At 36.5% G+C, this 14,314-nt stretch overlaps 2 protein-coding genes across 2 annotated transcripts; both read right to left on the bottom strand.

The window, feature by feature from the left end:
* Positions 1-2,422: 2,422 nt before the first annotated feature.
* LOC111408504 (probable S-adenosylmethionine-dependent methyltransferase At5g37970) lies at positions 2,423-4,653 on the bottom strand. The gene is made up of 4 exons (XM_023038252.1): positions 4,500-4,653; positions 3,766-3,785; positions 2,909-3,574; positions 2,423-2,770 (listed from the first exon to the last, which is right to left on the bottom strand). The coding sequence occupies exons 1-4, from the start codon at positions 4,651-4,653 to the stop codon at positions 2,423-2,425; spliced, it is 1,188 nt and encodes a 395-aa protein (XP_022894020.1).
* A 3,896-nt stretch (positions 4,654-8,549) lies between these two features.
* LOC111408503 (probable S-adenosylmethionine-dependent methyltransferase At5g37990) lies at positions 8,550-10,586 on the bottom strand. Its single transcript, XM_023038251.1, has 4 exons — positions 10,494-10,586; positions 9,777-9,905; positions 9,033-9,698; positions 8,550-8,894 (listed from the first exon to the last, which is right to left on the bottom strand). Exons 1-4 carry the CDS (start codon positions 10,584-10,586, stop codon positions 8,550-8,552), a joined length of 1,233 nt encoding a protein of 410 aa, XP_022894019.1.
* Positions 10,587-14,314: the final 3,728 nt, after the last annotated feature.

The raw sequence follows: 14,314 nt of genomic DNA, 5'->3' as shown, positions 1-14,314 counted from the left end.
GTGCAACTCACTGTATTTGACAGTGACGTAACAACAGAATTTTCATACTTTATGATAACTTAAACAACACAGATTTTGGACAAACTGTTTGTTTTCATAAAATAATTTAAATACCATAGAACTTGAATTTTCACAAACAGGATTTCATGTCCCGGTTCGTATATTCAAAATATTATCTGATTAAAACAAATTAAACTACTTGAATAAGAATGGTAAATTATATAATTTGCAGAAACATAAAAGCAGTATATATTTCAGAAAGTTAAATAAAATATGAAAGCATGCTAAAATAAATATGGAAGGCTTATAATTCTGCAAATAATTAACGCACAGATATTTAAATTGGAAGCATATAAATTTGGAAATAAACTTTTAACCCGAGGCCTGTGTAAACACAGTTTCCTTAAAACAGATTCCCTCCCTCACCGTAAGTGCTTGAGGTCTAGCCCGAGCGTCTGTTTCTCAAGATACAACGGCAAAACCAGTAGAGTTTGAGCACCACAGAAACTACTCCGATGAATTAAGTTTGTGTTCGAACAATATCACCACATAATTATACTGGACAGAGACCAAGATGCAGACAGGAAGAAAATATGCAGAACTGCTGGAAAGTGACAATTTATAGAAGTTTAAATTTCCCTATTAACTCCATAATAATAAATAATGGAGTTGTTTCAGTTTCAGTTTCTGGGAGTTTTAGCAGTTTTAGGAAACTCAAAGGTTAGTTACAGAAAGCAAAAAGTTACAAAACTTGGATACTCCAAACGGGCCAATTTTTTCTCCGTTCGGTCCGACATTCGTGTACGCAGGTCACGCCCACATACAAATTCAAGGTTCGAAGGCAATTTTGGTCCGTGATTTACACCCCCTGCGCGCGCACGTGGAGAAAGCCTCTATGCTACACATGATTACACCATTCCAATGTGCAATCCTATATAAAGTGGTTAATACTTTCTTCATTTTCTTATGTGGGACTAGACTCATTTTCCCGCATAAATCATCTTCCAATGGTCATCTTTGAGCTCCAATTTCTCATTCATCCATTCATCAATTTTGGCAAATAAATATATGATTTCGATGCTCTCACAGAGGAGAACAATGATCAACTTTGATCTTCCAAATTGGATCAACAGGTCCCATCGAAATATTTTCCAAAGTGAGCCAATTCACTCATTTTTCCAACATATTTATACTCTAAGGAAGATCAAAATATTATTTTCGCTTGCAAATGCTTCTTTGTTTAATCGAGGATCAAAAGCGTGGCCCACCTAACCATGATACCAAAGCAATATATTTGTTTCATTTTTCACCAAATAGTTGGTGCAATTTCATTCCAACCCAACACCAAATTTCGCATAATTTTGCTGCAACACTATTCACTTGCACCATTTTACACTAAATTTGATAGAAGTCTTTTTTGCCCCCTTTTTTCATTTTGCACCAACTGATATCAAGAGTATTTGTGTCATTTTACATATTATAGTTAAATTTTAATTCATCTATTTATTATTAATTGTAATAAACTTTAATCCTGCAATCAATAATAATCGAGGAATGAATTAAAATAAAAGAACTCAAAAGTTTAAAATGCAACATTTGTGGGATGAATATACGAATTTTGATAATTAAATTACGACATTAGGTTGACTTTGTCATATCATAATATTGGGATTCGAAATGTACCACGTTATTTTTTAATAACATAATTTAGTATTTTTTTTTAGTTTTGGTATTTTTATTAATTGTACTATATTTTAAATTTTTTTTAATGAATTTAATATTTTCGTAAACGAAACATAATTATTCATGTAGCAGTAAATTAAATAAATAAATGATTTTTCAGCTATATAAATTGTTAAGAATAAAAAAATGAAGAAAATGAGTAAATACTGTTCATTTGGTGCAACTTTTAGTGTAATGAGTCAGAGATGATTTTTAGTTTGGTGCAAAATAATGCAAATTTTGGTGTATGGGAGATGGTCTTAGAGGAGATTCTATTATGACGTTGAGTAGATGGAAATGGCTCGTTTGGGTGCATTAATATTAGAATTTGATGATTAAATTCAGCTTCTAAACTAGTCGAATTGTTAGTTTGATCATTATAAATTTTAATATCATACACAGATTAGGTTCAAAACTCTAAGGCCAACCTTGTTCAAAAAACTAGCTTAAGTGTCGATGGTTAGTCCATATTTTTGTATATGTGAGATTCCACCGTAAAACCTTCAAAATTTTATTGAAAACATTTATACCTACATTTATTACATCTTTCAACAAAGAACAGCATATGATGATAGTAGGACTGCGAGACTGAAGAAGCTGTAGTGAAGAAGATTCACACGAATGCATTGAAAGAAAAAGAAACAAAGTTAAAAGACCAATCCCATCATCTATATTCCGTAGGAACTATTAGATCGAGTGATCAAGTCATCCATTTGCACTTGAGGAGTACAAATGTCATCGTAGAATTCTCATCAGGATTTGATAGAAGTTTAGACAATTCGACTTTTTGTTCATATCCCCCGCACAAATCATCCATGATTGAACTTCCAAAATGAGCCTGTAGAAATCCCTCGATCAATGCTCTTACGAACATGGCAAATGATTTGGAGTCTTGAGTAGTGAAACGCTTTGGTGGATAGTTAAGCATTTCCATTCTTTCTATACTGAAATCTTGATTTTTTTTTTCAATCAAGGCTATCAATTCATTATGAGTTGGGAAATACATAGGCATGTTGAACGAGTCTACTTTAGCCGTGTCAAATAGTCCCTGAAACAAAATTTAGTGAATAATTTAGGACGAAAGAAGGTTTTATGAAGAGAATGATTTCCATGACCGTAAAGAAATTAATTTTGAGCAAGGATCAAATTAAGGCAATTCTTTAATAAATCAATTTTCGATGTTTACCTCCTTAGCCAAGTCCATGAGGCAAGAACCCAAAAGTTCGAGTGATTGAAAATGGATATTAGAGATGTTCTTAGTATGATTCGGCTTAGAGCAAACAAGAAGTGTCATTAGCCCTCCGAAAACCAATTCATGTGCCCTTGCTTTCAAGAATGAGTCCAAATCCTTTGCAAACTGAGCTGCATAAGCATTGAACACTTCATTTTTATCGCCATGATACAAAATTTTCCCTTTATTCCATGCAGGAGATAAGGGATCAACCACTTCTTTAGGCACCTCAGAAAGCCAATGGAGTGTAAAAGATGAATAAGCAAAGTGAAGTGACGCCTTAGGGAACTGGCAATCGTGAAATGAACCGGGAACTCCAGCTGCATAGTACTGTTTCTTTTGTGGAAGTGAAGCAAAAAGTGTATTGAAATCATTGGAGGTTCGGTCATTAAAGAAAACCTGAAACTCAGGCATCTGATGAGAAACTGATAATTGTTTTTCAATTTTTTTCTTTATTGTTTCAACTATGATTTGCATTGCATGGAATGTATAAGGTCCCGTAGAGCACCCGAAATCCGCAATGCGAATAATATTTGTGGAAGATGAAGAGAGCTTTTCTGTGTCAAGTTTATTGCTAATTTCTTCTTCGATGATTTCTTTTGCAACCTCAATTGCTCCTTTCTGTATAAAAACCAGGTATAGAATTAATTATTTTAATTATATCGAAAACTATGGAATCAAGGAAAGAAAGATCGACATACTTGAAAAGATGAGTTCTTTGCATAGCTTTAATATCCATCTTCTCCTTTCATGGCATAGAATTGACCTGCATCCATCTCTCTCTCTCTCCCCCTCCCCGGATCTCAACTTACAAGAAATATTAACCATTCTCCTGTTTCCATTTATAGAACAAGTTGAGTCAACGCCTTGCTCACTTTCTATATATGTCTGGTGTACGTAGTTTTAGAATATAAAGACTAGTTAATAATGTTATATTATTAATTATTGGAATATGTTACTTGTGCATAATGTGGTATCCATAATGGTATCCACCCCCTCAGATGGAGATGGCCCACTTTGAATAAACTATATTTTATTTGAAATGTGTCTCCCTCTATGTGAGAAAGGTGGCACTGTTATAAACACCATAATATATTTGTAGCATAACCCTTAATTATTATGGAAATCTCTATTGATGAACCACGTCAAAATGTTTTTGCCAGACCACCACACATTTGCATCTTCCTATTATTTCAATTTTTTTTTAAATGTATACATAATATATATGTGAATTTAGTCCTTTTCAATTTTTTTGACCCCCCGCCCCCCTCACATTAAGATCTTGGTCCCATTTTTTGGATTTTAATTCCATTTCGAATTTATTTTTTGGTTTCTCAATTAAATCAACCACTAAATTAATTTATATTAACTTGATTGAAATAATGTGCATTAATAAGAGAAAATTACCTAATTTCCTACATTTAAATTTTCAAGTTCAAAAATTAGATCGTAACAATTTTTTTAAAATAAAAAATCAGGTATATTTAATATAGCCTCACCAACCACCACAACACACCCCATCCCATGAAATCAATCTACTCCATACCCACTATCTGTAATTCAATTGATGAAGCATTTGTAATAGGGCCCCTCCTATCCAAACCCGAATAAGGAGAATCATTGTTGTTGTAAATAGCTATATTTGCAGAGGCCGTGAGCTTAGTACTCATAAGGGAAGAAGGCGGTATCCAACTACCCATTTACTACGTGAGTAGGGCCATCCTAGCAACGACAACGCGTTATACCGAAATGGAGAAGCTCGTTCTTTCCATAGCAACCGTCTCCAGGTAGTTTAAGGCTCTATTTCTAGGTACACACCATAAAAGTAGTAACCAATTTTCCACTCAAGTAAAATTTTCAGAAACCCGATTCCTAAGGAAGACTAATGAAATGGGCCATAGGCTTAAACGAGTTCGACATTGTGTACAATCCCCTAAATTACCACAAACTATCAGTCACTCGCAGATTTTATGGTAGAGTTTACTGAGATCGAGAACATCGAAATGGCAACGGAAGCATATGACACCCCTAGGCTGGAACCTATTTGTAGATGGCTCTTCAAGAGAGACAGGCTCAGGAGCTGGGGTGTTACTAGTGAGCCTGGAGGGACACAAGTTCAATTGTGCTATGAGGTTCGATTTCAAGCCCTCCAATGATGTAGCTGAATACAAGGCGTTATTAGCAAGCCTCGGGTTATCATAAGAGATGCAAGTAAGGAAACTGGTGGTTAATAGTGACTCACATTTAGTGATTTGTCAAGTTAAAGGCAACTTCATTGTGAGAGATAAGAGCATGGCTGGATACCTCAAAAAGTTTACGGGGCTTCCTTCCTTCCTTGAAAAGTTTGAGTTGACTCAAATACCACGAGCTGAAAACAATCATGCCAATACTTTTTATTGAAATTGGCCAGTAGCAAGGATTTGGACCTACTCAAGGTAGCATAGATTGAGCATTTCGCTAGATCTCTATCTCCAAAGCGAAAGAAGTAATGCGGAATGAAGGGACTCCATCGTGGATGCAACCTATCATTGCCTGTCTAAAGGATCATATAATACTAGAGGACAAAGACTAGACCAACAAACGCAGGTGAAAAGCTGCTCACTTTGTGCTCCAGATCAAATTACTCTATAAGAGAGGCTTATCATCACTTCTCATTAGATGCATTGGAGGGTAGGAGGCCAATATTATGTTCTCTATTAAATTCATGAAGGAGTTTGTGGAAACCACACTGGAGGTCCATCATGAGTACGGAAAGTACTAAGGTAAGGGTATTGCTGGTCGACTCTAAAAAAGGATGCCCATTAGTCTCTACCATTCAAAGGCTGCCCTCGCATGAACTAACTCTTATATCTAGTCTATGGCCCTTCTCTAAATGGGGGATGGTAGCCACGCAATTGACACCATTGATTACTTCACCAAATGGGTCGAGACTGAGTCGCTGACAAATATCACTGAGGCCAATACATCCAAGTTCATTTGGAATAATATCATCTGCTAGTTTAGAATTTTCCACTTGCTAGTAAATGAAAATAGGAGACAGTTCGACAACAAAATGGTTAGGGATTTGTGTGAAGAGCTAGGAATCAAGAAGCACTTCTCTTCTCTCGATCACCCTTATGCAAATGGCCAAGTGAAGGCAGACAACAAGACATCAAGCATACCTTCAAAAATAAGCTTGAGGCATTGAAAGGGGTGTGGATAGACTAGCTTTCCCACATACTGTGAGTGATTCATACCATAAGCCGTACAGCAACGCAGAGACCCCATTCCCTATGGCATATGGAGCTAAAGCTATGAGCCTAGTTGAGGTAGGACTACCTTCATCTCTTTGCATGCACTTTAATGAGATATCAAATGATAAAATAAGGAGGTGTGAATTAGATTTCTTTGAAGAAAGGAGAGATGATTCCCAAATAAGGCTTGCCTCTTACCAACAGGGGCGGATCTAGGTTCCACATTCAGCTAGGGCGGTTGACTTTGACTTTGACTATTGATTGTTGACTGTCGATAATCAACATCATATTAAAATTTGATTAAAAAATCACAATTCTTAGTAATAATTCATAAATCCTAATTTCCTTTGCTACGACTATATGAATTAAACATTGATTCACTCTCACTAATTACTAATAACATGTACAACACTCAAGCCAGTCAGCACTTCGAGTCTCCAAATCTCCAATAGAGTCACTCAACTCAAATCATCCAAGATTCCAAGTGCTCAACTGTTAGATATTTTTCATCATTTTGCATGTGTTTAATTTTTTTGTTTTGTAAATGATTTGCCATCCGGATTAGTGTTTGCCGCTGAGCAACGGGGTTCGACCTGTCCGGTCAGGTCGCGGGGGTCGAGGGGGCAGCGCCCCCGTGGGGGCTCGGGGGCAACGTCCCCGAAAGAGAATTTTATTTTCAAAAGTTTTTGAATAGGTGCATCTGTTCATTTTTAACAGTCACTTTCAAGGGATACACCTATTCAAACAGTTGCCTCAGTGTCTATAAATTCTGGGCGAATTCTCATTTGCAAACACATTAAAAAATTTATTCTTCCTTCTTTCTCTTGGCATCAATCAGTTATCTTCGAGTGTCTTCTTGGTTGGATCAAATAGTCACAATTTGAATCAAACACCTCCATTGTAACTGGGTAGTGGGTAACCGGTTTCTATATAATGGAACTATGGAAATGGAAGGGACCAACCGACCAAGGGTTTGCGATTTTGGGACTAATTTCAGGTTTAGGAGTTGGGAGAAATGTCAATTAAAACCAATATATCCAAAGATCCATGGACTATCCGTTTTAATGGATTCAATTTCCATATTTGGGCGAATTTTTTTTTAAATAGGCCCAATTTCAGTTAGATTAGCCCAAAGAAAAAATTAATAAAGTGGTCGCACCATTCATTTCAAAATACCTAAAAAATTTCTCTTTCTCTCTCTGTCTCATCTCTTCCAAGCGCAGAATCGTCGCCTGCAGCAGCCAAGACTTGCAGACCTCGACAAAAACATTGTATTGTCGCCATTGCACGGCGTTAAGAGCTAACGCAGAAGACGATCAGTGACAGTCATGACACTTCGACGGCGTTGTGAGGCTGCTGACAGCGAATCCGATGACTCGCAGTGCGTGGTGAGGCGCTAATGATTTGTGTTGACGAAAAGTGGTGGCAGTGTCAGGAGTAATCGACTTTGGCTCTATAACAATTGATGGACGAACATTACCTAACCACAATCCATTACATGTTCCTTAAGTCTTCTCCGGTTGAAACTGAGTTCTTCCTCCTTCTCCTCCTGGCTGACTTGCGCCATCTGCAATTGCCATCCCGGCGGCCACTGAACTGACTGAAGTCTCCGGCGGAGCCAGCACGCGCGGCCGTGCCCCCTCGCTGGGTGCTGGCTCCGCGCCTGCCTACCAATAAAAAATGGCTAGATATTACAATCCAAAGTCAGAAAGAGGCCATATCGAAGAGGAGATCTCATGTCAAGAAGAGCTTTCCTTTTCTCCAAAGAACCCAATGTAGCGATGGATGCTGGGTCCTAACTGGGAGGTCCATACTGTTTATCTGAAGAGCTGAGGCTTTGGGACCTATAAAATTGAGAGCCTGGATGGAAAGGAACAACCCCATCCCTGGAATGTCGAGCACTTTAGAATGTAAGTGGCTCATTTGGGGGCATTAATATTAGAATTTGATGATTCAATTTAGCTTCTAAACTTATCGAATTGCTGCTTCTGAACTTATCGAATTGTTCATTTGAGCATTATAAATTTTAATATCATATGCAGATTAGGTTCTAAAATTTAAGGCCAATCTTGTTAAAAAAATTAGCTTAAGTCTCGATGGTTAGTCCATATTTTTGTATATGCGAGATTCCACCTTAACACCTTCAAGATATGATTGAAAACATTTAGACTAACATTTATTACATCTTTCAACAAAGAACAGCATATTTTATAGCTAATACTTTTTATTTACGATAGTAGGATAGCAGGACTGAAGAAGGTGTAGTGAAGAAGACTGACACGAATGCATTAGAAAGAAAAAGAAACAAAGTTAAAAGACCGATCCCATCATCTATATTCCGTAGGAACTATTAGATCGAGGAATCAAGTAATCCGTTTGCACTTGAGGTGGACAAATGTCATCATAGAATTCTCATTAGGATTTGATAGAAGTTTAGACTCTTCAACTTTTTGTTCATATCTCCTGAACAATTTATCCATGACTGCGTTTCCAAAGTGAGTCCGTAGAAGTCCCTCAATCCATGCTCTTAGGAACATGGCAAATGATTTGGAGTCCGGAGTAGTGAAACGCTTTGGTGGATTGCTAAGTATCTCCATTCTTTCTATACTGAAATCTTTATGTTTTTCAATCAAGGCTTTCAATTCATTAGGAGTTGGGAAATACAGAGGCATGTTGAATGAGTCTACTTTAGCCGTATCAAACAGTCCCTGAAACAAAGTTTAGTGAATAATTTAGGACGAAAGAAGGTTTTATGAAGAGAATGATTTCCATGACCGCAAAGAAATTAATTTTTAGCTAGGATCAAATTAAGGCAATTCTTAAATAAATCAATTCTCAATGTTTACCTCCTTAGCCAAGTCCATAAGGCAAGAACCCAAAAGTTCGAATGACGGAAAAGTGATAGTAGAGATGTTCTTAGTATGATTCGACTCAGAGCAAACAAGTAGTGCCATTAGCCCTCCGAAAACCAATTCTTGTGCCCTTGCTTTCAAGAATGAGTCCAAATCCTTTGCAAACTGAGCTGCATAAGCATTGAAAACTTCATTTTTATCGCCATAATACAAAATTTTCCCTTTATTCCATGCAGGAGATAAGGGATCCGCCACCTCTTGAGGCACCTCAGAAAGCCAGTGGAGTGTAAAAGACGAATAAGCAAAGTGAAGTGACGCCTTAGGGAACTGGCAATCGTGAAATGAACCGGGAACTCCGGCTGCATGGTATTGTCTGTCTTGTGGAAGAGAAGCAAAAAGTGTATTGAAATCATTGGAGATCCGGTCATTAAAGAAAACCTGAAACTCAGGCATCTGATGAGAAACTGATAATTGTTTTTCAATTTTTTTCTTTATTGTTTCAACTATAATTTGCATTGCATGGAATGTATTAGGTCCTGTAGAGCACCCGAAATCCGCAATGCAAATGATATTTGTGGAAGATGAAGAGAGCTTTTCTGTGTCAAGTTTATTTCTAATTTCTTCTTCGATGATTTCTTTCGCAACCTCAATTGCTCCTTTCTGTATAAAAACCACATTGGCATTAATTATTTTAATTATATCGAAAATATGGGATGAAAGAAAGAAAGATCGACATACTTGAAAAGATGAATTCTTTGCATAGCTTTGATATCCATCTCCTCCATTCATGGCATAGAATTGATCTGCACTCATCTCTCTCTCTCTCTCTTCAGATCTCATTCTACAAGAAATAATAACCATTCTCCTCTTTCCATTTATAGAGCAAGTTGAGTCAACGCCTTGCTAATTTTCTAGAATAATGCACTCTCCTCACATGAGGGGAGGGGCCACGCCCAATTAATGCGTGGGCCCCGTCCCCATGTGAGGGGCCGAACACCGAGCCTTACAGTTCGGTGTTTGTGTAGCATTCTTGAATTTTCTATATATGTCTAGTGTAGTTTTAGTTTATGAAGATTAGTTAAAAATGTTATAATATTAATTATTATGGATATCTCCTTTAATGAACCATGTCAAAAAACTCCATCTACAAGAAATGTTTTTGCCAGACAACCACACATTTGCATCTTCCTATTATTTCGATTTTTTTTAAATATATACATAATATATATGTGTATTTTGTCTTCATATTCAAATTGTTCTTGTCCCCCCACATTAAGATCTAGGTCCCCTTTATTGATATATTTACAAACTAAATTTTAATTCCATTTCGAATTTATTTTTTGGTTTTTCAATTAAATCAACCACTAAATTAATTCATATTACATTTAAATTTTCAAGTTCAAAAATTAGATCATAATGAATTTTTTTTAAAAAAAAATCAGGTAGATTTAATACAATCTCACAAACCACCACAACCCATCCCCATCTCATTACATCAATCAACCCCATACCCACTGTCTGCAATTCAATTGACGAAGCATTTATCATAGGCCCCAACTCTCCAAACCCAAAGAAGGAGAATCATTGTTGTTATGCCTAGTTGTATCTGTAAAGGTCGCGGGCTTAGTACTCGTAAGGGAAGAAGGTGGTATCCAACTGCCTATTAACTACGTGAGCAACGCCATTCTATGAGCGAAAACGCGTTGTGTATGGACATGGAGAAGCTCGCTCTTTTTTTTAGCAACTGCCTTCAGGTAGTTAAGGCCCTATTTCCAGGCCCACACCAGTAACCAATTTTCCACTTAGGTAAGTCCTTCAGAAACCTGATGCCTCAGGAAGGCTAATGAAATAGGCCATAGAGTTAAGCGAGTTCAACATTGTGTATAAGCCCCAAACTGCCATATAGGGCCAATTAATCGCAAATTTTGTACTAGAGTTTAATGAGGCCCCGGGCATCAAAATGACAATGAAACTTGATACCCAGCCTGGAATCTATTTGTAGATGGCTCTTCAAGAGAGACAAGCTTAGGAGTTGGGGTTGTGCTAGTGAGCCTGAAGGAACACAAGCTCAATTGTGCTATGAGGTTCGATTTCAAGGCCTCCAATAATGTAGCTGAATATGAGGCATTATTAGCAAGCCTCCGGTTATCAAAAGAGATGCAAGTAAGGAAACCGGTGGTTAACAGCGACTCACAATTGATTATGAGTCAAGTTAATAGCAACTTCACAGCAAAAAAATAAGAGCATGGTTGCATACCTCAAAAAGGTTATGGGCTTGCTTCCCTCCTTTGAAAAGTTCGAGATGACTCAAATACCATGAGCTGAAAATGTAAACGCCCCAACTTTATTGACTTAAATTTTGGAGTGTTACCGATATCATTTCATAAACATATTTGAAGCAGAAATATATAATTGAAAATTTTAAACTCTTAATTTATTGAACATTAATGTATTGAATTAAATAAATGTAGCGTCACGAAATTAAGAACATTTAATGAAACTAAGGAGAAACACAAAATATCCTAACAAATTTTGTTGAATGTTTTCTTGAAAATTTTACTTGGCAACCTGCACACCACTTAACCATCATCCACGTTTTACCGATTTAACTTGAAATGTTAAAATTTGAAGGAATGAGTAATTTAAACTCAGTAGGAAACGCGCGTCCAAAATAATATAATAACTTTTTAAATATAAATTTATAACATTCCATGCCATCAAGAGCAATCGGAGATAAATCGAATGGTCTAACACATTTTTGTGCAAACAATTGAGAAAACTCAAAAGAGAAGACCCACAAGTCAACAGCATTTCATGAAATAAATTACGTAAAAAAAATTATAATATTGTAAGGATAGATCAACTTGCACAAAGTATACAACCTTGATTGATCAAGTTCGCAATTTTTTTTTCTCTGTTGCCTTGTGTATAATCGTGTACCCACTGGTACAAAAATATATCATCCTTCTTTTATTCCAAATTTGAGCACTTATTTAAGGAATACACCAATCATTCTCATGTTACCCTATATAATCCTTCTATCACACTATTTTCTGTATAATTGGTTTTACAATCACTCGCACATGCCTCTCACTCAATAAAATAAAAAGGTAACTTATTTAATTCTAGTCAAAGACAATTGACACCCTTGGTGGCATAAAAATCGTGATGTGCCGCGCATGATGCCGAGAAAGGTCAGTAATATAATATATAATATCATTCCTACAATTAAAGAAAGAAACTTCTGTGTCTTATCCTTATTTAATCTACAAGTGGTTGACATCCCTGTAAAACCCAAAGTCAAAGGAAATGAAAAAAGTTTACCTTATCTACCTAACCTATAGGTCAACCTACCATTCAACTCAAAATAAATAATATAACATTTTCTAAACGGGATAGCATCTCCCTATACATCCAAATTTTGAATTCAATTGAAATTCTAGTGTTTAATAACTTTCTCAAACTATAATATGTTGGTGTTGATTTCTTTTAGTCGATTTTTTCTCGAGCCTAAAATAAATTGTAAAATACGAGCTATCAAACAAGTACAATATTGATATACTAATCATTGCTCTATCAATATCTAAATATTTAACCCAAATAAAATAGAAATTAATACATGTATCACTTCAACCCCTAATTTTCCAAAATATAAAATGTAGACAGAACAATAGTTTTATCCTATAAAATTTTTTGGGGCGTTACAGTCTCCCATCCTTAAATTAATTTCGTCAGCGAAATTATCTTATCTAGGTGAAAAATCCTAGGACCCTGATCTCATCTTCTCTAAACTTCTAAAAATTTACCTTCTTCTCGAAGCTTCGTGTTGTCACATAAATATTTCCCAATCAATCTATTCCTAAGATGGCATTAAAGGAATACTTCATCTCTAAAGGTCATAAGTTAGCTACAAATTCTTGTCCATTCATCTTGGCAATCCTAGTCATCGATTGGTATTAAGCGTATTGTCTAATGGGGTAGTAACTTCTAAAACATCAACGGCTTCTTCGCAAACAGTAAGAGATTTAGTAATAGTATAAGTAAGGAATGAGCAGCCCTGCGAATATAAGAACATAAGCAAGCAATGTAGATATTGATAGGGTACCTGCCATTATGTCTTAATTGTCAATTGCCTCCTGTTGGGTTAAGGCAAACACTCTGACCGTTCCCTTTTTGCTTTGTTCTTTGTCCCGCTTTGGTGGGGGTTCATGCAATTGGTAGCAATATAAATTTTATAGTTCTTTTGATGAAATATAGTCTAATTCGTGTTATATTGTGTCTAATAGGTAAAGTTTATGATTTGATGAAGAATTGGAGAAAACAAGCGAAAAATAGAGAAAATGGCGAAATCAAAACTATGGGGACTAAAATGTTATTCAAAAGTTGTGTGGATTGCGAGATGGCGATTCAAGAATGCCAAGAGTCAATAAGAGTTGAAGAGAAGCAAACATAATGAGAAATTATTGAAAAGGATCAAAATGCGCGCACATGAAAAAGTTTAGTAAAAATTTGTTGTGGCAAGTAAAGGTGAGAGCCGTGTTGAAGAAGATGGATCTTGATGATACTTTGCTGGGTTTGATAGGATGTCAGCAAGCTTGTCTAAGGAGGAGAAAAAACGAAAGGATCAAAAGGCTTTAGCTCAAATCCAACTTCATTTATCCAACAATTTGCAGCAAGATGTTTTGAAGGAGAAGACAGCGGTTGCTTTGTGGCTCAAGTTGGAGCAGTTGTGCATGATAAAGAGTTTGACGAGCAAACTGACTCTAAAGCAGAGGGTTGCATTCTCATCGCATGGCGGAAGGAGGGTCACTGCAGGACCACCTTGCTGTGTTCAAGGAGATCGTTGCAGATTTGGAGATGTTGGAAGTAAAATATGATGAAAATGATCTAGCCTTGGTCCTGTTGTGTTCGCTACCCAATTCTTTTTCGTCATTTCGTGATACTATTCTGTATAGTCATGACACGTTATCCGTTGAGGAGGTATACTACGCCCTATTCTCAAAAGAGAAGATGGAGCTGTTGGTTGGAGATCCTACATCCAGGAGTGGGGATGCTCTTATTACTCATGGTGATCGACGAAGGGATAGATTGAAGGTGAAGTACAGCAATGTGTATTGTTATTACTGCAAGAGGAAAGGACACATCAAGAAAGATTGTGACAAATTGTAGGGTAAAGGTGATTTACATGCAAATCATGCGGGGCAATCAGGTAATTCGATCGAGACTAATATTTCTGAAAATTTTTGTGATGATGGAGATGTGATGTGGGCTATATC

This window comes from Olea europaea, chromosome 13 (genome assembly GCF_002742605.1).
Source record: "Olea europaea var. sylvestris chromosome 13, O_europaea_v1, whole genome shotgun sequence".
Lineage (NCBI taxonomy): Eukaryota > Viridiplantae > Streptophyta > Magnoliopsida > Lamiales > Oleaceae > Olea > Olea europaea.
This window is presented reverse-complemented; position numbering and strand designations above follow the sequence as displayed.